The sequence below is a fragment of the Entelurus aequoreus genome, linkage group LG13 (assembly GCF_033978785.1).
Source record: "Entelurus aequoreus isolate RoL-2023_Sb linkage group LG13, RoL_Eaeq_v1.1, whole genome shotgun sequence".
Taxonomy (NCBI): domain Eukaryota; kingdom Metazoa; phylum Chordata; class Actinopteri; order Syngnathiformes; family Syngnathidae; genus Entelurus; species Entelurus aequoreus.
Window position 1 is genome coordinate 7417390 of NC_084743.1, and position 27046 is coordinate 7444435.

Sequence of the window (27046 nt, forward strand, 5' to 3'; positions counted from 1 at the left end):
TGCCTGTGTTTGGAGTGTTGTGGGATGATTGTGTACAAAACCACACATTGACATCCCTCCTGCTCAGTAGAGACCACCAACAAAGTCACCCCTGATAACCCTAAAGATATGTAATATCTTCTGGTGTTGTTAGGAAGTCCATCACTTTGACCTTCTCACTTTGCAGACTGGAGTAGCTTTTCTTTTGAAGCCAACTCTAGTCATCCTGAGTGAGGATCAGATGTTATCTTTGACAGCTTCAGCAACCATCTCGGGTGTAGTTCGCCTCTTTTTCTCCCAAAGACCACAATCTTTGAGTTTGGTGCATGTGGACCTGTGTGGTATGGGTTTCCACAACCCTTCAAAGTTCAGCGTAGTTGATACACATCAGGCTGACAATGAATGAGGGAATGGTTTATTCTCAGTGAGTCCATAAAAGAGACAGCACAGTGGAACAGGGGTTAGTGCCTGTGCCTCACAATAAGGTCCTGGGTTCGATCCCCGGGCTCTGCATCTGTGTGGGGTTTGCATGGTCTCCTCGTGACTGCGTAGGTTCCCCCTCGGGTACTTTGGCTTTCTCCCACCTCCAAACACATGCATCTGGGGATAGGCCCCTCCCACCTCCAAACACATGCATCTGGGGATAGGCCCCTCCCACTTCCAAAGGCATGCACCTGGGGGTAGGTGAAAGGTTGATTGTCAACACTAAATTTTCCCTTGTGTGTGAACGTGAGTGTGAATGTTGTCTGTCTGTGTTGGCCCTGCCATGAGGTGGACACTTGTCCAGGTTCTACCCCGCATTCCTTGTCCAGGTTATACCCTGCCTTCCTTGTCCACGGTGTACAAGGAAATGCAGCTGGGATAGGCTCCAGCCCCCCTGCGACCTTGAGAGGGACAAGCTGTAGAAAATGGGTAGATGGATTCCATAAAAGAAATGAGTAAGATTTATTTTACAGTCCAAAGCAATCAGAAAACACAATGAGTAAACAACAAAGAGGCCTGAGTTTTACACAAAAAGTCAGTGAAGTTTTCCAAGAATTAAAAGCTTGTCCATACATATCCAGAAATGACATATATATTGCTCCATATGTGCCGATCCATCAAAGTCTATTTATATAGGCCTCTATCACAAATGCATCAAAGAGCCACAACCCTCAGATCTGAACCCACATCCGGGTAAGAAAAAACCCCAATGGAAACAATGAGAGACCTTGGGATGGACCGCCGATGTGGGGTTAGAAACAGACCTGAAACAATTCCTGTGATGGAAAAGAACCTCATCCTTCATGGACTGGCCCCCAATCCTTATAAGACAATTGACATGATTTCTCTCCAGCAATTGTTGAATTGACAATAGCTGACCTGGCTGTGAGCTGGTCTACTGGACAAGAGTGGACTATCACACACCACCTATGTGCTTACGGTGGAAGGAAGGAACATTGTTTCTGATCATTTCCAATACATTTAGCAACATCATTCAATTATCAAGATATCATTGCAGTGGTAGTGATGCAATGTTGTGATTCAAGGGACGCAGGTTCTAGGAGTCCTTGTTATCTATGTTTTATTTCTTTAATGGTGATGAACATGTTCCACCCATTTTCCTGGGTAATGTTTCATAATGTTGACAGGTGTGCATATCACCTATGGGCTGTTTTGACTCAACCATGTCACAAACATGTTAGAAAGACACCCAACTACTGTGAAAAGGAGCATATCATATTTAAGTTTGATATAAAGATATTTTACTGCATTGTTGTCTAAATATAGATTGGACATAAAATGGACTCTTCCTGCTGTCAAATGTCTGTTATTAGCAGTTGTTTGTCTGTGTAGGAGGAACAAGGCTTTGGCTGCTATTCAGCTCAATGGCTGTGGCAGCAGTCCAGAGGATTCAAACTCGTGGTCTTCCCGCACACACAGTCGTGTCCCTGCCTCAGCACCGTACACCAGAACTACTGCGCCGACCCAACTGGACAGTGAGTCTCCCTCCATTGACATGACATCCGTTTGCAGTGTCATACAGTGCTGATGTTTCACAGACCTGGCTGTGCAAAGGAGTTCACCTCATGCAGGGAGGCGAGATATTGATCTGCCTGCTAAACACAGGTTGGTAGCACACCCACACTGCATTACGTGTATAACAATGTCCAGCTAGGAAAAGAAATAGCCATATTCTTTGGAAAAGATCAATTCTTGGTATTAGAGGTGTTATGGTGGCCATGACAACTGAGAAGAGTCCCAGGACATATGGGGAGTTCAATAGTTCTTTTACTGATAAACGCAGTGTTCCGAAAATGACTTTTAAAAAGTAATCAATTGTAGTTACTCGCTACTTGACCAAAAAAAGTAATTGAATTACTGACGGAATTACTCTTTAATAAATGTAATCAATTACTAGGGAAACTTAAAAAAACAAAACATGAAATATCTGGCATATGCATTAGAGAGATGTTTAATATAAGAGCACAGTGTGCGGAATCTGTTCTTTTAAAAGGCGGGGCCTGTTGCCTAGTGACGTGTGACATCATCGAGGGTTTCAACGGACCTGTGTTTTTTAGCTTTAACAGTTAGCAGCACACTTTGTGGGCTCTGACGGCAGCTCTGTTAAATATTTTCTCCCTGTGGTGTTACCTCTGCTAAATAAATCGATTGAATGTGCTTCCATGGCTGTCATATCTTCTTGTCAACAAACAGGGTATTGTTTGGATGGCAAGTTTGTTACTTCACTTCAATATTCCCATGGTGTACATGTGCGTACATTACAATGTGATGTTGCCTGTTTCTATTTGATTTTACATTCATTTTAGTGCGATACTGCTTGTTGGTTTCTCGAGTAAAAGGATATTCCCTGCGTTATATTTGCTGCACTTATGACCAGTGTTGGGTTAGTTACTGAAAACCAGTAACTAGTTACAGTTACTAGTTACTTTATTTCAAAAGTAACTCAGTTACTAACTCAGTTACTTACTTACACCAAAAAGTAATGCGTTACTGTGAAAAGTAACTGTTTAGTTACTTCTTTTTTTAAGGCTCCCACGAATGCCCTTTTAGCCTTCATTTCAGTTCTGTTATTGCACTGGACAATAATACTGCATACTGTTATTGCACTGGACAATAATACTGCATACTGTTATTGCACTGGACAATAATACTGCATACTGTTATTGCACTGGACAATAATACTGCATACTGTTATTGCACTGGACAATAATACTGCATACTGTTATTGCACTGGACAATAATACTGCATACTGTTATTGCACTGGACAATAATACTGCATACTGTTATTGCACTGGACAGTAATACTGCATACTTTTATTGCACTGGACAATAATACTGCATACTGTTATTGCACTGGACAATAATACTGCATACTGTTATTGCACTGGACAATAATACTGCATACTGTTATTGCACTGGACAATAATACTGCATACTGTTATTGCACTGGACAATAATACTGCATACTGTTATTGCACTGGACATTAATACTGCATACTGTTATTGCACTGGACAATAATACTGCATACCATAGGTGTGGACTCGAGTCACATGACTTGGACTCGAGTCAGACTCGAGTCATGAATTTGATGACTTTAGACTCGACTTGACAAAATGTAAAGAGACTTGCAACTCGACTTAGACTTTAACATCAATGACTTGTGACTTCACTTGTACTTGAGCCTTTTGACTTGACATGACTTGTTACTTTCCCCAAAACCCAAAGCTTAAAAAGTTATTTGGGAGCGCTCCGTATTTTTCATTTCCTTCGTCTGTGTCTATCAGCGTGTGTGCTGCGTGTCAGCGTGTATGCTGTCAGTACAACAGCCAATCAAATTAGATCTACGTTGTTTTCATCACACAGCATTCATCCAATCAAATTGCAGGAGAACCAATGAGACGAGTTGTCAAACAACGCGCTAGTGAGAAAAAATTATGCCAAAGTTGGTTTCGTTCGGGTATAAAAACTACGACTTGGTCAACAAAAAACGAATTGCCGTATGCAAATCACGCAGTTCGAATATTACAGACGAAGACGCAACAACTTCCAACTTCGTTCGACATTTGAAGTTGCAAAAAGAAGGGTAAGTTTTGAATGTAAGCTAAAGTTTATTGGCTAAGTAACATGACTTTTATTTGCTGTGTAGTTAAATCAGTGAGGCTGTAAACTCACTGCTAACGTTATAATCATAGACATCTTATAAGTAGACTCAGCATGGAGCGCTACTGCCTACTGGCGCAGACGAGACGCGGGGCCGCCATCTTGGAGTGGTGATCCGCTCCACTCAGTGCAATTCATTTGGCAGGAGCAATGAACTGTCAGCGCATTTAATTCATCTTACCTCACTGAATACCACTGATTTCCACGCGCTTTTTTGTCATACGTGTAGCTATGATAACGGACACATGTTTTGGCATGTTTTATTATTCATAGTTTGCTTAACAGTAATATAATATTCTTATACGCTATAAGTGACCAGACGTCCGAGATCAAAACTGGGAATATAATCCCAGAGAAGGGGGGAAAAAATGGTCAGCTATTTTTAAATTGAAGAAACAATATGATTAGGTTATATATACATGCGTATATCCTACATAAACAATGTATGAATACATTAGATATCTATATATCTTATAGACTGTATCTCTGTTGCTGCAGCAGCAGAGAGTTTATTCTGTCTTGACACTTTGTATTGATATTTTGTATTACATTCTTCCCTTAAATGATAATGTTTACACTGATTGTTATATATGTATTTTTGATGTATGTCGCTTTGGATAAAAGCGTCTGCCAAATACTTAAACATATATAAACACCTGAAAGTCTTTATATCAGCTAAAACCACTGATCTGTTTCACTGGATTCAGAATAAAACCAAATTCTGTCTTACCCAACAATGTTAGTATTTGAATATTGTTACTTGAAGACTTATTCCTGGTTACAATTATACTGTTAAGAATGTATTGTCTTATACTTTGCCAAAAATGAGAATGCATCATAATCAGTGGCGGATGGTGAATTTTGTTTTAGGTGGGGCTGAAAGTTTGTAAACCAAACCCCTGTAGGGGCGTCATCCTCCCCCAGAAGATTTATTTGTGATTTTCACATACAAATATTGAAGATCTTTGCTCCTTCTCAACTCTGTGGTAATATTATTTTCACAAAATACAACCAATAGTACGTTAATGTTAAATCTTACTTGTGAAAAGTAATCCCCCGATTCCTATTTTCAACAGTCCGCTCATTTGAGCAGGAAAACGCTGAACACCAGCCCGGCATCTTTGTTTTCTACCTGTCAACTGTCAGTTTAGGCTGCTCGCCGACTCCTCATCACCACTTCAAGATGGCGGCCAAATTGCCAATGATGCGTCTACTTATAAGATGTCTATAGTTATAACGTCATTGCAAACACGGCAATCTGTTGCGTCTACTGCAGTTCGCTACCTTATTCATACTTTTTGTCATGCGATTTTTTTTAAGCAGGGTTGCATGAGGTACCTAGACTTAACGTTATGTTAGTCAATGTATCACACACAGTAACGTAACGTTAGACGGCGGTCAGCAGCACCATGTATTTTAGCCACCTACAAAAAAACAAACATAGTCAAATAAAGGTCAGTTAAAATGTATACTATATTAAGAATATGTGTACATATTGCATAGGGCCCTGACATCTAAAAAGTACAACTCTGTTCATTGTTATGTTCATGTATTAATGTTTTTCATGTGTACGCACACATCAACACACATACAGTATGAGATAAGGTAAGAACAGAATAGAAACTGCTGTGGAACTAGTTACAATACAATATGCCATGGAAATACAATGTTAACACTTTTGTACAAATAAGTACAGTTGCACTTGTTTTTTTAAATGTGTTCTGTAAAGGAACAAAAATTACTGTTTAATAGTGCTATTATGAAGTGCAATGTCAGCACTATTTTTGTTCCTGCAATTTCAAATGCACTTGTTATAATAAATAAATACAGCGTTTTAAAAGCATACACAATCTGTGTAAATATATTAGTCTGTGGTTAAAAGGACTTGAAAGGACTCGAAACTCAAAATGCAGGACTTGGGACTTGACTTGAGACTTTCCAGTCTTGACTTTGGACTTGACTCGGGACTTGCCTGTCTTGACTCGGGACTTGACTCGAGACTTGAGGGCAAAGACTTGAGACTTACTTGTGACTTGCAAAGCAATGACTTGGTCCCACCTCTGCTGCATACTGTTATTGCACTGGACAATAATACTGCATACTGTTATTGCACTGGACAATAATACTGCATACTGTTATTGCACTGGACAATAATAATAATACAATGTGTTGATCAACTTGACATGCATTTGCATCACTCAACTCTGCTAAGCAATGTGCTCTACAAACCCCATTTCCACATGGTAAATGGTAAAAGGGTTGTACTTGTATAGCGCTTTTCTACCTTTTTTAAGGAACTCAAAGCGCTTTGACACTATTTCCACATTCACACACACATTCACACACACATTCACACACTGATGGCGGGAGCTGCCATGTACGGCGCTAACCAGACCCATCAGGAGCAAGGGTGAAGTGTCTCGCTCAAGGACACAACGGACGTGACTAGGATGGTAGAAGGTGGGGATTGAACCAGGAACCCTCAGATTGCTGGCAGGGCCACTCTCCCAACTTCGCCACACCGTCTCGTGAGTTGGTAAATGGTGTTAGATGTAAATATAAAGTGAATACAATGATTTGCAAATCATTTTCAAGCCATATTCAGTTGAATATGCTACAAAGACAACATATTTGATTTTTTTTTTTTGTGTGCAAATAATCATTAACTTTATAATTTGATGGCAGCAACACGTGACAAAGAAGTTGTGAAAGGTGGCAATAAATAGTGATAAAGTTGAGGAATGCTCATCATTTGGAACATCCCACAGGTGTGCAGGCTAATTGGGAACAGGTGGGTGCCATGATTGGCTATAAAAGTAGATTCCATGAAATGCTCAGTCATTCACAAACAAGGATGGGGCGAGGGTCACCACTTTGTCAACAAATGCCTGAGCAAATTGTTGAACAGTTTAAGAACAACCTTTCTCAAGCAGCTATTGCAAGGAATTGAGGGATTTCACCATCTACGCTCCGTAATATCATCAAAGAGAATGTGGAGAAATCACTGCAGGTAAGCAGCTAAGCCCGTGACCTTCCATCCCTCAGGCTGTACTGCATCAACAAGTGTGTGTAAAGGATATCACCACATGGAACACTTCAGAAAGCCACTGTCACTAAATACAGTTGCTCGCTACATCTGTAAGTGCAAGTTAAAACTCTCCTATGCAAGGCGAAAACCGTTTATCAACAACACCCAGAAACGCCGTCGGCTTCGCTGGGCCTGAGCTCATCTGAGATGGACTGATACAAAGTGGAAAAGTGTTCTGTGGTCTGACGAGTCCACATTTCTAATTGTTTTTGGAAACTGTGGACGTTGTGTCCTCCGGACCAAAGAGGAAAAGAACCATCCGGACTGTTCTAGGGTGAAAGTGTAAAAGGCAGCATGTGTGATGGTATGGGGGTGTATTAGTGTGTGATGGTATGGGGGTGTATTAGTGTGTGATGGTATGGGGGTGTATTAGTGTGTGATGGTATGGGGGTGTATTAGTGTGTGATGGTATGGGGGTGTATTAGTGTGTGATGGTATGGGGTAGTGTGTGATGGTATGGGGGTGTATTAGTGTGTGATGGTATGGGGGTGTATTAGTGTGTGATGGTATGGGGGTGTATTAGTGTGTGATGGTATGGGGGTGTATTAGTGTGTGATGGTATGGGGGTGTATTAGTGTGTGATGGTATGGGGGTGTATTAGTGTGTGATGGTATGGGGGTGTATTAGTGTGTGATGGTATGGGGGTGTATTAGTGTGTGATGGTATGGGGGTGTATTAGTGTGTGATGGTATGGGGGTGTATTAGTGTGTGATGGTATGGGGGTGTATTAGTGTGTGATGGTATGGGGGTGTATTAGTGTGTGATGGTATGGGGGTGTATTAGTGTGTGATGGTATGGGGGTGTATTAGTGTGTGATGGTATGGGGGTGTATTAGTGTGTGATGGTATGGGGGTGTATTAGTGGCCAAGACATGGGTAACTTACACATCTGTGAAGGTGCCATTAATTCTGAAATGTACATACAGCTTTTGGAGCAACATATGTTGCCATCCAAGCAACGTTACCATGGACGCCCCTGCTTATTTCAGCAAGACAATGCCAAGCCACGTGTTACATCAACGTGGCTTCATAGTAAAAGAGTGCGGGTACTAGACTGGCCTGCCTGTAGTCCAGACCTGTCTCCCATTGAAAATGTGTGGTGCATTATGAAGCCTGCAATGTGAGAAGGGAGACCCCCGGACTGTTGAACAACTTAAGCTGTACATCAAGCAAGAATGGGAAAGAATTCCACTTCAAAAATGTGTCTCCTCACTTCCCAAACCAAAACTGAGTGTTGTTAAAAGGAAAGGCCATGTAACACAGTGGTGAACATGCCCTTTCACAACTACTTTGGCACGTGTTGCAGCCATGAAATTCTAAGTTAATTATTATTTGCAAAAAAAAAACAAAGTTAATGAGTTTGAACATGAAATATGTTGTCTTTGTAGCATATTCAACTGAATATGGCTTGAAAAGGATTTGCAAATCATTGTATTCACTTTATATTTACATCTAACACCATTTACCAACTCATATGGAAACGGGGTTTGTACATATAACAAACAAAGGCAAAGATATGTTTCAAAGGGCCAATTGGTTTCAGGCCAGAACAAATTGACAAAACTATTTTAAATAACTGCAACATAACATACATAAGTAACCAACAGCATAATAACAACATAGCTGTAAACCTGGCGTCACCCACACATGACATGATTATATGTCATGTCACTATATACTGTACAGCACACACACTGCTATACACATGACATGTCATGTCACTATATACTGTACAGCACACACACTGCTATACACATGACATGTCATGTCACTATATACTGTACAGCACACACACTGCTATACACATGACATGATTATATGTCATGTCACTATATACTGTACAGCACACACACTGCTATACACATGACATGATTATATGTCATGTCACTATATACTGTACAGCACACATACTGCTATACACATGACATGTCATGTCACTATATACTGTACAGCACACACACTGCTATACACATGACATGTCATGTCACTATATACTGTACAGCACACACACTGCTATACACATGACATGATTATATGTCATGTCACTATATACTGTACAGCACACACACTGCTATACACATGACATGATTATATGTCATGTCACTATATACTGTACAGCACACATACTGCTATACACATGACATGTCATGTCACTATATACTGTACAGCACACACACTGCTATACACATGACATGATTATATGTCATGTCACTATATACTGTACAGCACACACACTGCTATACACATGACATGATTATATGTCATGTCACTATATACTGTACAGCACACACACTGCTATACACATGACATGTCATGTCACTATATACTGTACAGCACACATACTGCTATACACATGACATGTCATGTCACTATATACTGTACAGCACACACACTGCTATACACATGACATGATTATATGTCATGTCACTATATACTGTACAGCACACACACTGCTATACACACAAAGCCTAACCAGGCATTGTTTTCTCTCAAGGAATTGTGAAATAAAATCATGTCTTCAGGAGATCAACACTGCACTGAAGCCCAGAACACTCTACGCATTTCCCCAGTTTTAGTTTAGAGATAATGAAAGATTGGCCTGGCCCACTAGGATCCCTCTTTATGTTTGTGAAATGTATAGTCTATACATTTAGAGTGATGTGATAATCAAACACTAGAAGTCTAGAATGAAAGAGTATATAGGAGAATTGACAGTGTGTGTACCTTCAGTGATGAATGATGAGCAGAGGCAGAGTTTGGAGTGTTTTCTTTAGCTTGCTTTCCATGTTTATGTACTCACTGTCCAGGTACATGGAAAATGTTTTCCGTGCCATTTGCTGTTTGACGCCGCTATCATGCTAATTAGCTGCCTGAAAGCGGGTGACTCCACTGTAGAAATAGCCTGCATGTCTTCTAGCACATATGCTGCAATGGCTCTATCAGTGTTGTCCTGGCTAGCAGTGCCTCCGTTAAAATCCAGCCGGTGAAGTGGCATCGGAGTCTGTGTCTCTCTTTACTAGCTTCGTCGAAGCATGTTGCTTTTGTAGGTGTTTCAGCAAATTTGAATTGCTTTTTTGGACAGTAGATAGGATCTTTGATCCAAGACATAACTTACATTTAACTAAAATGTTATTTTCTTTGTGCTCGACAAAAGAAAAGTAGTGAGAATATCTCCATGTTAAGAAACTCGACTTCGGCACTGCCATGATGTCTTGTTAGTAAACACAGACACGCCCCCTCCCCCACACACACACACGCAGCGCGCATCTTCTCTTCCTTGTGACACAGGAAGATTCAGAAGGACGACACTGCAGCTCTCCAATAAAACACACTCAGATCTTCTGTTTCTAGCTGATAAAACATAAAAAATAACGTAAAATAACGCAGTAACGCATCATGTAGTAACGGTAACTGATTTACTGAATATAAAAAATAACGCGTTAGACTACTAGTTACCGCCAAAAATAACGGCGTTACAGTAACGTGTTACTTTGTAACGCGTTAGTCCCAACACTGCTTATGACGCTGTCTTGTTGTCGACATAAAACCACTTTAAAAGTAGCGTGCCACATCACATCAAGCTATCGCTAATGGCGTTGTAACGGACCTAAAAGTAATTAATTAGATTACTTGTTACTTATAAAAGTAACAGAGTTTCTCAAGCCGATATTATTTAACGCCGTTATTATGAATGCTGCCTACAAGTATTTACAAAAATGGACACAACAAGAGGGGACTGTGCAAAAAGGAGAAAAACCAAAATGAGCACTGTGGAAAACAGCCAACAGAAATAGCTAACAAACAAACTCAGGGAGTTGCAAGCCGTGCAAACCAAAAAACAAAATCAACAAGATGGCATTGGGAAAAGCCATGACAAGAAAAAACCCTAAATTAGCGAGTGCAGCACATAAGTGACCAGGCAAGACGGACCAAGGAGAGGACATTTTGCCAAATGCCATCCGACAGTCAGGATACGGCTTAAAAATGTCTCGCAACTCCACCCACCAGAGGAAAGCTAGACTCTGGGCAGAAAGAAATACAACGCAGCAAATAATACCAAACAAGAAAAAAACAGACCACGGAAAAGGAACAAAAGGTACAAACCAAAAAGTGGTAGCGTAGCTGACAGGAGGTTCCAGATTGTCCAGTTAATAATAATAATATAATAAACTTTATTTGTGTAGCACCTTTCATACAAGAATTGCAGCTCAAAGTGCGTCACAGCAGTAAAATACATGATTAAGTAAAGACGTGGTAAAAACAAGTGTAGACAATGTAAAATAAATGATAACAAATACAAATAAATTTAAAAGCAAAGTAGAAAACAAAAGGATCAGACAATAATAGTTACAATAATCACAGTGTGGAACAAGAAAGTCATGTAGGAAATAAAAGAGCGTAAAATACTGTGAGCTGTAGGTCTCATTTACAGTACAATAATCACAGTATGGATGCAGAGAATAAGATATCATGCAATTATATAGGATACAAGTCAGAATAGCAAATTACAGTGAACTCAAGGTGCTTACAATAAAAGTATAACTGTATTACCACCAACCGGTTTGTACCGATGGTACCGCAATGATATCAAATAAAAACAAAGTAGGAAACAGTACGATAAGGCAGTGCCGAAGGTAATGTAGAAAGTAATGCAGACAGTAATCATTGTATAATAAAATACAAGGATCACTGTGAGCCGTAGGTCTCATTTACAGTACAGTAATCACAGCAATGTAGGAAATAAAAGGCACTGAATGGTAGGTTTTATTTACAGTACACTAATCACAGTGTGGATGCAGAAATTTAAGAGCAATGTAGGAAATAAAAGGGTAATGCAGTGTGGGTGCAGCAAGTGCAAGGTGATAGTGTAGTGGTTAAAGGTGTAGTTAGCTGGCTTCCCTGATGTCTAATTTCAATTCTCGAGTAAAGAGATAGGTTTTAAGTTGTCTTTTGAAGATATCTGTCGAGTTGGCTGCCCTGATAGTTTTGGGCAGTGTGTTCCATAGTTTTGGGGCATAGTTGACAAAGGCTGCATCACTGATCCTCTTTTGACTATTTCTGGGAGCCTCTAATACCCCAGCAGCTGATGACAGTTGGTAGGTCAAAGTGGATGGAATCCTGAAGAAGGATGACTACCACCAAATTACCTTAAATTCCTTCAAACCAATGACTGGAAAGCTGGATTATGGACTCATTTAGGTGTTCCAACAAGAAAATGATCCCAAACACACATGAATACGGGTTTTGGAATGGATGAAGAATACCAACATCGAGTTTCTGGAATGACCTTCCCAGAGCCCAGACCTCAACCCTATTGAACATTCATGTACTATGACTAAAAGCCGGGTCGATGCCAGGACACCGACCAAATTAACTGATTTCTACCTATTTTGTCAAGGAGACAGGTCAAATATCCAGACAGAATTATGCCAAATGTGTATACGAAAAGCAAATTAAGGTATACTTAACCAAATATTAGTGCTGGAGTATGTATATGATTTAACATGTATGAATAATCTACAAATTTACAAGGGTCGCTCAAATCTAGTTAAAAAAAATAATCCAAAAAAATTTCACCCCAGAAAAAAATGGGGGCTATAAATAATCAAACCCAAAAATGAGGGATGTCCCGATCAACATTTTTGGCCTGCGATCCCAATCAGATTTTTTGGGATCAGATGTGATCGAATTTGGAGTTCCAATATGATACAATAGATCAGAGAACTGGACATGTTTAATAGCCAGTAAAGTAAACACAACGTGACCTTAACATGTTGATGAAACATAAACATTTAGATGATGTATCACATTTGTGGCATTGAATGCTACATAACATTGTTTAAACAAAAGAAACTGGCTTAAGCACAAAAAAGATAACTATCGGCATCTCGACCAAACATTTTGACCATGAACACATGCAAAAAAAGAATGAATGGGAAAGGCTGTCATGGAATTCCATCAGTGCAGATGTGATTCTTGTCTGTCCTTTCAGGTTTTCAACTAAGTCTTGGCTCTCCCAGACATGCCAGGTGTGTGGCAGGAACATGATGTTTGGGCTGAAGTGTAAACACTGCAAGTAAGACATTCAATAGTCAGTCTTCTTCCCTTTGAAGATTGTCATTCGTCCTTCCATTTTTCTCTCTACAGGTTCAAGTGCCACAACAAATGTACCAAGGGTGCTCCGTCTTGTCGGATATTATTTCCCACATGTAAGCACTCTTCATAAGCGGGGAAATGTAATAACATACTCATTCAGACTTCTTATAGGCACAATATATTCCATCAATGCCAATGAAAGACAAAACAATTAGTGACATTGTGGTATTTGTGCTTCTGGAACTTAAAGTAGCTGTACAGTGGAAAAACATGTTGTCTCTGTATTGGAACTATTATCATATACATCTGATTTATGACACTGAAAGACTTACAAAGTTTGCGAGTTAATAGATATGATCAAAATAGTATCAATCTCACAGAGATTCCCGAGAGATTTTGAGAGATAACGAGGTGATCAGTGAAGTAGAGGAGGAACCACATATCCCTTCCCCATCAACAACAATGCTAATCAAACAGACTTAGTGAAATCCACCGATTACTTTTAGACAAATTATGATCCAGAACCTTATATGTTTGAGCCCAAAGACACAGAGGATGAGCAATAAGTTTTACAAGTCGAGTGCTAAACAGATGTAGTTTCATTGTGACTCTATATCATTAGCAGCATTGCTAGGTGCTAAACATACAAACTAACCATAATAGAGCAAAAATAAAACAAACACTTACTGTAATATGTCCACTCTCCCTGGAAGCTCACATAATTCCATTTAGATGAAGATTCAATCACAATCCTCACTAAGGGTTAAAAAAAAAGTTGCTACAACTAGCGTATTTTCATCTCTTTTTCGTCATCTCAGGGAATGTGAAAGTGGACCAGCATGTCGGTCCATGGCCACATTTGTCTACTAGCAGGTGAGAGATGCATGAATTATAATCTAGAATTTACTTTTAGCAAGTTTGGGACCAAGCATAAGCAACAACAATATCAGTGTAAGCTAGCATTAGCTCCCTGCTATCAATGCGCCGCTAAAATAGTCCAATATCTGATACAATAATCTGATACAATAATTCATTAGTATGGTGGTACTTTGTTACATACGTCCAACCCTAACTGACACCTGTGTATAAAATAGAATACTTCTTGTGTGTGTTGACCATCTTCATGTTGCGTCTGACTTGTAGTGCCAAGGATGCACAGAATACTTTTTGTGTGTGTTGACCATCTTCATGTTGCGTCTGACTTGTAGTGCCAAGGATGCACAGAATACTTATTGTGTGTGTTGACCATCTTCATGTTGCATCTGACTTGTAGTGCCAAGGATGCACAGAATACTTCTTGTGTGTGTTGACCATCTTCATGTTGCGTCTGACATGTAGTGCCAAGGATGCAAAGAATACTTCTTGTGTGTGTTGACCATCTTCATGTTGCATCTGACATGTAGTGCCAAGGATGCAAAGAATACTTCTTGTGTGTGTTGACCATCTTCATGTTGCGTCTGACTTGTAGTGCCAAGGATGCACAGAATACTTCTTGTGTGTGTTGACCATCTTCATGTTGCGTCTGACTTGTAGTGCCAAGGATGCACAGAATACTTATTGTGTGTGTTGACCATCTTCATGTTGCATCTGACATGTAGTGCCAAGGATGCACAGAATACTTCTTGTGTGTGTTGACCATCTTCATGTTGCGTCTGACATGTAGTGCCAAGGATGCACAGAATACTTCTTGTGTGTGTTGACCATCTTCATGTTGCATCTGACATGTAGTGCCAAGGATGCACAGAATACTTCTTGTGTGTGTTGACCATCTTCATGTTACGTCTGACTTGTAGTGCCAAGGATGCACAGAATACTTCTTGTGTGTTGACCATCTTCATGTTGCGTCTGACATGTAGTGCCAAGGATGCACAGAATACTTCTTGTGTGTGTTGACCATCTTCATGTTGCGTCTGACTTGTAGTGCCAAGGATGCACAGAATACTTTTTGTGTGTGTTGACCATCTTCATGTTGCGTCTGACATGTAGTGCCAAGGATGCACAGAATACTTCTTGTGTGTGTTGACCATCTTCATGTTGCATCTGACATGTAGTGCCAAGGATGCACAGAATACTTCTTGTGTGCGTTGACCATCTTCATGTTGCGTCTGACTTGTAGTGCCAAGGATGCACAGAATACTTTTTGTGTGTGTTGACCATCTTCATGTTGCATCTGACATGTAGTGCCAAGGATGCAAAGAATACTTCTTGTGTGTGTTGACCATCTTCATGTTGCGTCTGACATGTAGTGCCAAGGATGCACAGAATACTTCTTGTGTGCGTTGACCATCTTCATGTTGCGTCTGACTTGTAGTGCCAAGGATGCACAGAATACTTCTTGTGTGTGTTGACCATCTTCATGTTGCGTCTGACTTGTAGTGCCAAGGATGCACAGAATACTTCTTGTGTGTGTTGACCATCTTCATGTTGCGTCTGACTTGTAGTGCCAAGGATGCACAGAATACTTCTTGTGTGTGTTGACCATCTTCATGTTGCGTCTGACTTGTAGTGCCAAGGATGCACAGAATACTTCTTGTGTGTGTTGACCATCTTCATGTTGCATCTGACATGTAGTGCCAAGAGCAGAATCCGTACCTTCGGATATCAATAACGGAGTGGATGTCGCAGCCAAACTCCCTCTTCAGTTTACCACTCTACCCAAGGCCAAAGGAGTATGTATTGTTTGTGTTGCCATCCCAAGACGTGGTAAAAGGATGACACCAATAGTGTGTGTGTGTTCCCGCAGGAGCCGGCTGTCACTCCAGTCCAGCTGGACTCCAGCAGTAACCCATCATCAGCCACCTCCTCCACACCTTCCTCCCCAGCACCTTCCCAGCAGAGTAACCCAGCCAGCGTCAGCGCCACACCCCTACTGAACACACCACCTGCCGGGTCCCGGCATGGCAGCTTTCACTTCCCAGGTCAGCCCGCTGGACTCATTGACAGATGTCTTTGTGTTGTTTGCTAGCAGGCTCCTTTCACAACAATGACAACCATGTTCATTCTTCTTCTATTTGGTATTGACTTCATTAGAGTTTGCTGCTGCTGCTTGTTGCTTTAATTAGTAAAAAGTTACTTCCTGTTTTGAGCTTGCTGTGCTTCTGTCGCTGTTTTAATAATAATAGAGTTGGTTTGTATTGCACTTCATATTTCAATAACAAATGTCAAAGTGTTAAAAAAATATTTTTGGGGGGAGTATCTATTTTGTTGACTTATAACCACATCAAAAGTAGCGTGCTATGGTACATCAAAAGTTTCAGTATCGACGTTGTTACATACATAAAAGTGATGAATTACTAGAAAGAGTAATGGTGTAAGTAACGTTGTTAGCATTGAACAGTTATTTGGAACACTGGTGGATGATGGGCAAATAAATCCACCTTTGCTTGAAGGTAATTAAGAATAAAATAAACAGACAATAATGATTGCTAGTTAAGGCACTACCTTTAATTAACTTATGGGCAAGAAGTACATGTTTTCTCTGTATTTTCAGAATTTCTGACAGCATATGGAGAAATGGTTTTAAGACCTCATGACATGGCTAATGGTTGGAATATTTGAGTTGAAAATACAATGCAATTAGAATAAGACGCTATCTGCTATGACTGATAAGTGCAATTCAAAAATCATATTATTTTGTCTTCTCCAATTATCAGCGAGACAAACTACAAGCGTTCTGTGGCGTATTTGTTCAATCAGTGACCGGATGAAGGCCATGTTCTCAATTCATGGAAAATTACAAAAATGCTTCCATTTGTAAAAAGAGCAAAGCTAATGATATTTGAGGAAGTTGAAGACAAGGATGATCATTGATATTTCCACGAACACAGACACACTTTGCAGCTAACAGTCCTGACTGTTGTACACAATATTGTTTAGTCACTTTCTGATTGGAGGCTCAAACAGATTGGTCCAAAATGTTTTGAGGGCATGGTGTATCTTCATTTTAGCTCGGCTTTTGCAACTTTCTTGGTGTTGAATGTCAACTTATGGCTTCAGTGACTCAGCTATGAATTGAATGAAGAGTTATGGAAGTAAAAGACAAGAACTTTAACTGCTACTTCAGTTCAATACACTGTCCTGTGGTGTTCCAGAGGGTAGCGGCCTCTTCACAGCAAATTTGGGAATTATCTTTTCAAAAGAGCTCAGATTTGTACAAGTTGATCCAACTGTAAAGAGAATTGTTTCAATTGTATGCTTCAACATCAATTGCCAATGGTTTCAAATGAGGCCCAAAATAGCAAGTACTTAGTCATAATCAGTTCCTGAAAAAGTAAATGGATGGTTTCATTTGAAAAGCTGTCCGTAATCTTCAACTTTCCTTCTGTCAAGCAGATGAATGAAGCTACTTCTGATTATTATCCAATGATTTAGCCTGTTTGAAGTAATACAGCGGCTTGAATGTCAAAAGTGTACACAAAGAAGATCCTATTTCTTCCTGAAAACTGATGTCAACATCAAGTCCTTTCTTCAACAGATACTACAGACTCCATGTCGACTGATGGTCAGCAGTCCAACAGCTCCAATGACTCTGGGTAGAAAGGAAACACAAACGTCGTGCTACAAACGTTATGACGTCCGTGTAATGTTTCCTTGTTTTCTTTCTTCGTCTGTCAGAGAATCTCAGTCAGCCGTTACTCAGATACAGGTAAAAGGACAGGTGAGTAGCAGCAGTCCATTTCAAACTTGTACCTGTGACTGACACAATATTCATTCTGTATAATAATCAGTAAGTGACAGTCAGTAGAGAATGACTCAAAGCGCCTCATACTGAACAAATCATTTCTTCACTAAACACTGTCACTTCCTGACGGTGGTGAGCGACATCTGTCTTTCTTTCCTGGGTGCTCTTAGGGATTCTAGGCCCTCACTGTTTGTGGTGGTTTTAGGAGCAGGGCCAAAAGGCAGTGGTTGAGTATCCGGCTGAGGATGACAGCTTCTCCATGGTGGACTTTGATGAAGACGGGCTGGATGATCTGCCCTCTTCAGTCCACCGCCGTGGGACCGCTGGACGTTGGAGGCGGGGCATCAATGGTAAAGCCAGTCAGACCAGTGTCTACCTGCAAGAATGGGACATCCCGTATGAGGAACTGCAGCTAGGAGAGCTTATAGGCAAGGTGAAGAAAAACACTCTTTTTGATGTTTTTTAGATTGGGAAATATTTGGCATTAACAAAAAAAGTGTTTTAAATTCATTGTCAGGGCAAAATAAGTAGAACATAGACTGTCATACCATTTCTCAGCAGTGTCATTAAATATGTAAATGAAAACATCTTCAACGCTTAAATGGAATACCACGTAGGACGGAGAATTGTCACTCAATCATCTGTCTTTGCAGGACAATCTCCTTCCGCATAGCCATGACTCTTCTAATTGGCATCATCGTGCAAAATATAGCTCAGTGTCCGCAGAATGCTTTCCTTCTTGATAAATCACTAATCTTTGCACGTGCTAAATGATTATATGTGTATCCCCACAAGCAGTATTGGTTGTTTAAAGGGGAACTGCACTTATTTTGGAAATGTGCCTATCGTTCACAATCATTATGAAAGACATGACGACGGATGGATTTTTTTTTAATGCATTCTAAATATTAAATAAACATAAATAAAAGTCCGCTTACAATGAAGCCAATGGGGCCTCCTCTATTCCACTCATAAAATCCGTTTAGTAACTGTTGAAAAAGTGCCAACAATACTCCATTTGGTGACTTGAATATTAACAAGTATTAGTGATATTGTTATTATACATATGAACAAATATTAGTGATATTGTTATTATAGATATTAACAAGTTTTAGTCAAATTGTTATTATAAATATTAAGAAATATTAGTGATATTGTTATTATAGATATTAACCAGTATTACTCATATTGTTATTATATTATATTTGTTACATTTGAAATATTTTAGATGTAAGTGCTGTAGTAGTAGATCCACACAAGTCTCATCAGTCGCTTGCAACAATGTGTGGGTTCAAGGGGCACACCCCCTTGAAATGGTTCAGGTCATACCTGACAAACATAACTTTGAAGGTCCAAATTGGTGATTGTGTGTTCTTCCTTGTCCTGTGGTGTCCCTCCGGGTTTGATCCTAGGACCAATCCTGTTTTCAGTGTACGTCACAAGTTTAAACAATACAATAGATCCTATCATCCTACGCAAATCCATGTCCCTCCAAAAAAGATAAGTGAAACGTCTTTAAAATAACTTTTAAATTGTCTTGAGGACATAAAAGTATGGTTGGCGGTAAACGTTCTAAACTTAAATGAGAACAAGATGGAAAAAAATGTATTTGGCTGAAAAGTAGAACAGAATGCTCCCCCGGTGACCTGGACCCCCTGATGCCTTATTTAAAACCCACAGTCCCAAATCTTGGTTTTAGGTTGGACAATGATTTGAAATTGGATCAGTAGATTAACTCCGTTGTTCGATCCAGTTTTTATCATCTAAACTTTTAGCTAAAATGATCTTTTTGGACTTTGAGTGTTTTTATTTGATCATGTTGGAAGGAAGCAGGCCTCAATCGCTGCTGCTGGCCTTTGAACTGCCATTCAAACATTTTAGCATCCCTTCACTGCTCCCAGGTCATTTAAAATGTTGATGTTTTTAAAGCTCTTAGCGCCGCTTATGTCTGACATTATAAAAAGTTTCACCCCCTCAAAGTCTCTGAGGTCAGCTGATCAGTTTCAAAGATCTGCATAAAATCCAGAGGGGGTCGTGCATTTTCTGCTGTGGCTCCAAACCTTTGGAACGATTTCCTTCGTGCTATTCGGACGCTCCCTCTATAATGACTTTTAAATCGGATTTTGAAACATATTTGTACTCCTTGGCTTTTAAACCAGCATGTGACTTGTGTGATTTTAGTCGCTTTTATTTCCGTTGCTATATTGATTCACTTTTGAGTTCCATGTTTTATACAATTGTATCTCCTCAGTGTTGTCTAAATGTGTGTCCAAGTCCTGTGCAGCACTTTGTGAAACTTGTACTGACGGCAACATTACCTCGTGTTCCTGTGTCTGCTGTAGATCTTCATCCACTCCAACGTTAGCATGGTCACTCATCCTTTTGACAGCCTGGAGAAGAATGTTTTGAGGAAATCTTTGAGTGTGACTTGTGTTCTCTAGGGTCGTTGGGGGAAGGTGTACCGGGGTCGCTGGCACGGCGAGGTGGCCATTCGCCTCGTGGAGATTGATGGCAACAACGAGGAGCACCTGAAGCTGTTTAAGGAGGAGGTGATGAACTACAGGCAGACCAGACATGAGAACGTCATCCTGTTCATGGGTGCCTGCATGGCCCCGCCCCACCTTGCCATTGTCACCAGGTAGACGCCTCTGAGAACTAAAAAACATACACACCCCTCAGATATTTACAACCAACCAACAATATGAATTTTTCTAGGATGTAATTATGGTGGTCTTATCGGAAATAACTCCTACATTGACTCAATCGTCTCGATTGAAATGAATTGAAATGCCTTTAATGCGTTCCAGGCCACCCGGTAAACAACACCATTTTAACATGAAACATGGTTTTTGAGAAGAAAAACTACATTCCGATTACAAATATTGTTTATAAAACAATAAAATAGAATATAAGTAAATCAACAACCTGATCAACTCTATGCCAAGGAGATGTGTTGCACTGCGTGAGGCAAATGGTGGTCACACCAGATACTGACTTTTTCCCGCCCCCAGACCCCCAATAAAGCAAAAGTGCACATTTTAGATTTGCTTCTTGTTGTGAGCAGCCTAAGGCACACCTGTGCAATAATCATGCTGTTTCATTAGCATCTTGATATGCCACACCTGTGAGGTGGGATGGATTATCATGGCAAAGAAGTAATGCTCACTTACACAGATTTAGACACATTTGTCAACAACATTTGAGAGGAATAGGTATTGTGTGTATATAGTCAAAGTTTGACATCTTTGACTTCAACTCATGAAAAATGTATATTTTCGTTCTGTATATATATTTATATATATATATATATATATATATATACATATATATATATATACACACACACACACAATGTATAGAACTGTATAAATATATACAGTTCTGAAGTTAGTGTACTTATATAAATATTGCATACATGTGTAATGTAATTAAATAAGCATCTAAATAAATATGATATTAAAATCAGTAACTTCATTTGTTTTTTATTATTATTTATTCCAACTGTGTGTTGTCTCAGACTAATATGTGATTACGTTACCAGCTGTAATACATCTCATCTGCGACTGCAATTCTTTAAGTCTGCAAATGAATTGAATACCAAATTGAAGAGGGACCAAACATGTAAGAATATAGTACTAACTGCACTAAAGCCATATTTTTCAGGGTAATCGTAATATGAGTGGACGCACACACAAACACACATCACAAATGTGCATACACAAATACAGTTTGAATAGATCGTTGAAATATGATGAAATAAGTATTTGTACATTTGTAATAAAAATTCTGTCTTAAAGATGTGCCATATGTTTTGCTGTGTGTGTGACAAAAAAAATTTCAGGGGTGCATCTTTCTTTTTTGCAGTTTCTGTAAAGGTGTGACTTTATACTCTCTTGTAAGAGAAATGGGTCATTTGTTGGATCTGAATAACACCAGACAGATTGCACAAGAGATTGTGAAGGTAAGAAGCATCAAATTGCAGAATAGGGATTGTGTTAAATATGATTTGTCTATTTGACATTTCTTCTACAGGGCATGGGCTACCTGCATGCTAAAGGAATAATTCACAAAGACCTGAAGTCCAAGAATGTGTTCTATGACTCCAACAGAGTGGTTCTAACAGACTTTGGCCTAATCGGGATGTCTGGGGTGGTACAGGAGCGTAGGTAAGAACACACATGATGATACCAAGCAATCAATGTGTGCCTTGCTTATTGTCTTCCTAAATGTTTGTAGGATTAGAGTCATCAACGTCTTAAGGATACCCCGAGGCTGGATCCACTATCTGTCGCCAGAGATTGTTCGCAAAATGAGCCCAGAGATTGACGAAGACCAGCTGCCGTTCTCCAAAGCTGCAGATGTTTACGCGTTTGGGTATTGTTTTTATTCTGATAGGAATTTGATTGATAAAGGAATATGATAATCCAGAAAATATTCTATGTTGGATAAATGTCTATGCTAATTATTGCATGTACGCCGACACTGAAGTCACAGTGTGACTAACAAACATTTAGTCCTGACATAGGGATGTACAGCTCCATCACGGAGTTATACAGCTCGCTTGAAAAGAGTTTGAAAAGATGACTCATAACTGTAGAAAATAGGACAATGACTTTAATATAAAACTGCCTGCGGGAAAGGGGCTACTCTCAGTTTTTTGGGGGCACTTTTAACATGGCCTTTGGGGCACCTGCTGACCCCACAGCGATTGGGGGCAACGATGATGAATTTATACATACACGGTATTTATTACAGATGGGTTACTGTAAGTGAGCCAACAAATATGGTGAAAGCAATTTAAGGCTAATCTTTTCCTGCTCCAATCTCTGGATCCAACTTGAATAACAAATGTTACGATGCAACACAGAATTGAGTCATGTCTGTTTGACAAGAAACTTGGTCAAAAGAGTGTCAAACATGCACAAATACAAGATCTAGAGCTGCATGCAAGATTGCACGTGCTCAGGTCTGGATAAGAAAGTAACAATTATAATACACCAAATGTGTAGTGCATATGTTACACAAATATATTTTCAAATCCCGTTGTAGTCAAAAGGGGAACACAAACAAGCAGTTTATGTGAAATAAAACAGAAGTTGAAAAGGTAAGTCTAACCCAAATGATTATTTTAAACATAAACTTCTGTAGAGTTTTTTCAGAGCGTCAGTGGGTTGTGGTAACCTCAAGGTGTCAGGAAGGGCTCGGTAAACCCATGGTAAACCTTTGGGTTCACCATGGTCATGAGCCTAGAATAGAATAGAGTATACTTCATTGTCATTTGGCTCTTTTCATTTGGTTCCTGTGACTTCTAGTCCCTGGAACATTTGGTTCCTGTAGAAGTGTGGGGTTTGTGTTTCCAGTTCAGGTAGTTTCTACAAATCAGGCTGATGACATATGGAGGAGTGGTTAACTATATTTCTACACTGACACAATGTAAATTAACACACTATATTAGGTCACACTTCGTTCATGAAATAGAAAGCAATAAACAAAACCATATGATTTAAGTCAGGCTTTTGTCTGCAATGTCCTACAGTCAGAAAGTCATCCTCTCAGTAAATAATTAATTCACGAGGGTCAGGGGATTCCTTTTGGTCAATTTCAGCTGCAAATAACAATATATCAATAATACATGTCAGTGTTTATCTTTAAATAACAATATATAAATAATAAATGTCAGTGTTTATCTGAAAATAACAATATATCAATAATAAATATCAGTGTTTATCTGTAAATAACAATATATCAATAATAAATGTCAATGTTTATCTGTAAATAACAATATATAATTAAATAATGTCAGTGTTTATATGTAAATAACAATATATATAAATAATACATGTCAGTGTTTATCTGTAAACAATATATAAATAATACATGTCAGTGTTTATCTCATGACAACACAGATACAACAGCTTTAGTGTTAGCTTGTTAGCATTAGCATTCCGTTGACTGGGCCTTAGGCTAATAACTACACAAATATATTGTCACTGACTACTTTTACAACACGTAACAAAGTAAATCGTTAATATTTGATGTCTGCGTCCTTTATTTCACATGTATCTAACAAAGTCAAAGTAGTAAGCAGATGAGGTCCTTGCTTCGAATCTGGCTTCATACTCCACCATAAATATGTTTAAAAGAATCCATCCATTTCTGGTATCAAAAAGAGGTTTGTCATCCATGAACTTGAATATTGTGTTTGATTGGTAAAATGCGCTAACATTTGAAGTGCATCGGGAGAACGGAAGAGGGCTCAACACACAGCCCTGAGGAGAGTCAATGCTGAGAAGGTTTGAGGAGAGTGATACCCATTTTCCCTCACTGAGGGTGGTTTGTGAGGAAGTCTTTCATCCAGTAGAAGGTAGAGCTCAGAGAGTTTTGAAATAATATTCAAAATTATGATATTGAAGACTGAGCTGTAGTCCACAAAGAAGGTCCTTATGTTGCTCCCCCTATTCTTCAGGTGACTCAGCGCCGTGTCGGAGCAATGGCGTCCTCCACCAGAACTTTGAAGGTTTTCTTCTTGAGTTAGGGTTAGGGTTATGTGTCTCTGCTACAAGAACCCTACCATAGAAAATGTAGACTGGAAGGAGATGAGAGGATAAAAAAATGTCCCCCACAATATGTGATGATAATGAAGAAACACTAACTACACTAATTGTTTGTACAGAAAATACAATTCTGTGTTTGCAATGATCCCAAAGATTGTATTTTAATTGACTTCATGTTTTCTTTGCAGCACAATCTGGTATGAGCTGCATTTCAGAAAGTGGCCAATGATCAGCCAGCCCATGGAAGCTAAAATCTGGTTAGTGGGCAGCAGCGAGGGCATCAAGAAGGTGCTGGAAGATTCCACTCAGGGCAAGGAAGTTACAGTGAGTCTAAAACTAAGACTTTTGACATCGTTTTTTAAAAATAAAGATCCAGTTTCTTCAACTGTTCAAAGTGTTTTCAAAGAAGAATCCTGATCGACAACTTGGACCTTATCGACAAATGACAATCTCACACATCTCATTATTTCAATGACATCCTGCCTGACTAATATTTTATATATTTGTATCATTATTATTGATCTATTTGTTTGTGTAACAGATTGAGCACAGGAAGTTAAAAAAACCACAAAGTGCTAGCAATTGCTATGAAACAGATATAGGGAAGGAATAAATACGTTATTGTTTCTTCCTACTCCTTTTCAGACATGTTGTAACGAGGAACTAGGAATATGTGCCGCACCATATTGTGACTGTCTGTCTCCTCAATAAAATAATTCCATAACCTTTGGAATTAAATAAAGAATGAAAGAAATACAGGAATTCTGACTGTCATGATAAGCGTTTGTTGCTGCAAGCAGTCATACCTGGAGTTGATCTGTAAGCTTACAAATAATTTACAGGTGCTTTTCCATCATCTATTTTTTGTGATTCCACAACAGGAGATCCTTTCTGCCTGCTGGTCCTTTGCAATATCGCACAGGCCAACCTTCACACAACTAGCTGAGCTACTGGACAAGCTACCAAAACTGAACCGCCGGCTGTCCCACCCTGGACACTTCTAGAGCTTGACCAAGTATCACAGAAGATGACCGTTCATAATCCTGAAGGACCCAGTTGACACCCTAATGATACTGATATTCAAGAAAGGAGTATGCAACCTGTCATATATATATATATATATATATATATATATATATATATATATATATATATATATATATATATATATATATATATATATATATATATATATATATATATATATATATATATATAAAGACAATTGTGTTAATAAGAATTTTAATGAAGCTGAGTTTTGCATTATTACCGAATGATGTACATTAGGAGACTTTTCCTAATGAGACAAGAAAGTTTGTATATGTGTACACAAAGGTGGACCTGTTATTGTGTTCTTTATATTTTAGTTGCCTGTTATTTAAGTTTTGGCTTCTTATCACTCTTGTTATTGCTTTCCTTTAAATATTGAACAATTCCCTTTCCTGCTCCTGTTGCACCTCATCACCATGATCTACCTTGTGATCCCAATATTTTATTTTATTTATTGCTCCTATTTGTTCTTTGTCTTTGGTTGTCTTCTCTTTTTTATTTTCCTGAGTTGTGCCTGGGTTGTAATCATCATTATGAATGACCAAAATGGAAATTGTGGATATAATACAATTCAAATAAATATCAATCAAACTTTATTTATATATAGCCTTTAATCAGAAATGCCCTTGTGGGTTAGGGTTAGGGGTTTGAGTTAGGGTTAGAAGGGTTAGAGGGTTAGATGGGTTGGAGTTAGCGTTGGGGTTAGGGTTGGGGGAAGTTAGAGTGTAAGGGTTAGGAATAGTTAGGGTTAAAGTTGGGGTGGGGGTTGGGGTTAGGTTTAGGGTTGGGATTAGGGTTAGGGGAAGGGGGTGTAGGGTTAGGGTTAGGGTTAGGTGTTGGGGGGTTAGGTTTAAGGTTGGGGGAGGGTGAAAGGGAATAGGCACTGTCCAATCTACAGTCTGCCAGAGTGACACCCCACCAAGCGCACACCAGAGTTAGGGTTAGGGTTAGGGTTAGGGTTAGGGTTAGGGTTAGGGGTTGGGGGGTTAGGTTTATGGTAAGGATTTAGGGTTAGGGTTAGGGTTAGGGTTGGGGTTAGGGTTAGGGTTAGGGTTGGGGGAGGGGTTAGGGTTAGGGTTGGGGTAGGGTTAGGGTTAGGGTTAGGAGAAGGGGATGTGCACTGTCCGTCTACAATCCAACGGACTGACACTTACATCTCATTTAGGCCCCCCGGATGTCTGGTGCCCAATTTGGAGATCCACAGGAGCTCCGCCCTGTGACGTTGGGCGAGGCTCCATTTAGGATCCGTCTCTACGACAGTCACCCGGACGGAAGACCATCCGTGCAGGAGGAAATGCTGAACCAGGTGAGTGTTGGTATTTTTTTGTCTAACAATGTTGTATTTGTGCTGGGCGAATCTCCTGGCTAAGGTATTGCCCGTCTCGCCCACGTACATACACCCACATTGCTGACAACGAATGACATACACACAG

At 39.6% G+C, this 27046-nt stretch overlaps 1 protein-coding gene across 2 annotated transcripts in view; it reads left to right on the forward strand.

Annotated features, from left to right (window-relative positions):
- LOC133663735 (kinase suppressor of Ras 1-like) overlaps positions 1 to 25675 on the forward strand; it is a 41132-nt gene extending 15457 nt beyond the window's left edge. For both annotated transcript variants that reach the window (XM_062068428.1, XM_062068427.1), the window contains exons 4-18: positions 1816 to 1958; positions 2022 to 2088; positions 13225 to 13308; positions 13380 to 13441; positions 15900 to 15997; positions 16072 to 16246; positions 17803 to 17860; positions 17943 to 17985; positions 18215 to 18442; positions 20451 to 20647; positions 21874 to 21970; positions 22042 to 22175; positions 22246 to 22383; positions 24752 to 24887; positions 25445 to 25675. In XM_062068428.1, coding sequence (XP_061924412.1) covers positions 1816 to 1958; positions 2022 to 2088; positions 13225 to 13308; positions 13380 to 13441; positions 15900 to 15997; positions 16072 to 16246; positions 17803 to 17860; positions 17943 to 17985; positions 18215 to 18442; positions 20451 to 20647; positions 21874 to 21970; positions 22042 to 22175; positions 22246 to 22383; positions 24752 to 24887; positions 25445 to 25567 — 1783 coding nt within the window. In that variant the 3' untranslated portion in view covers positions 25568 to 25675. The remainder of the gene's footprint in view (positions 1 to 1815; positions 1959 to 2021; positions 2089 to 13224; positions 13309 to 13379; positions 13442 to 15899; positions 15998 to 16071; positions 16247 to 17802; positions 17861 to 17942; positions 17986 to 18214; positions 18443 to 20450; positions 20648 to 21873; positions 21971 to 22041; positions 22176 to 22245; positions 22384 to 24751; positions 24888 to 25444) is intronic.
- Positions 25676 to 27046: the final 1371 nt, after the last annotated feature.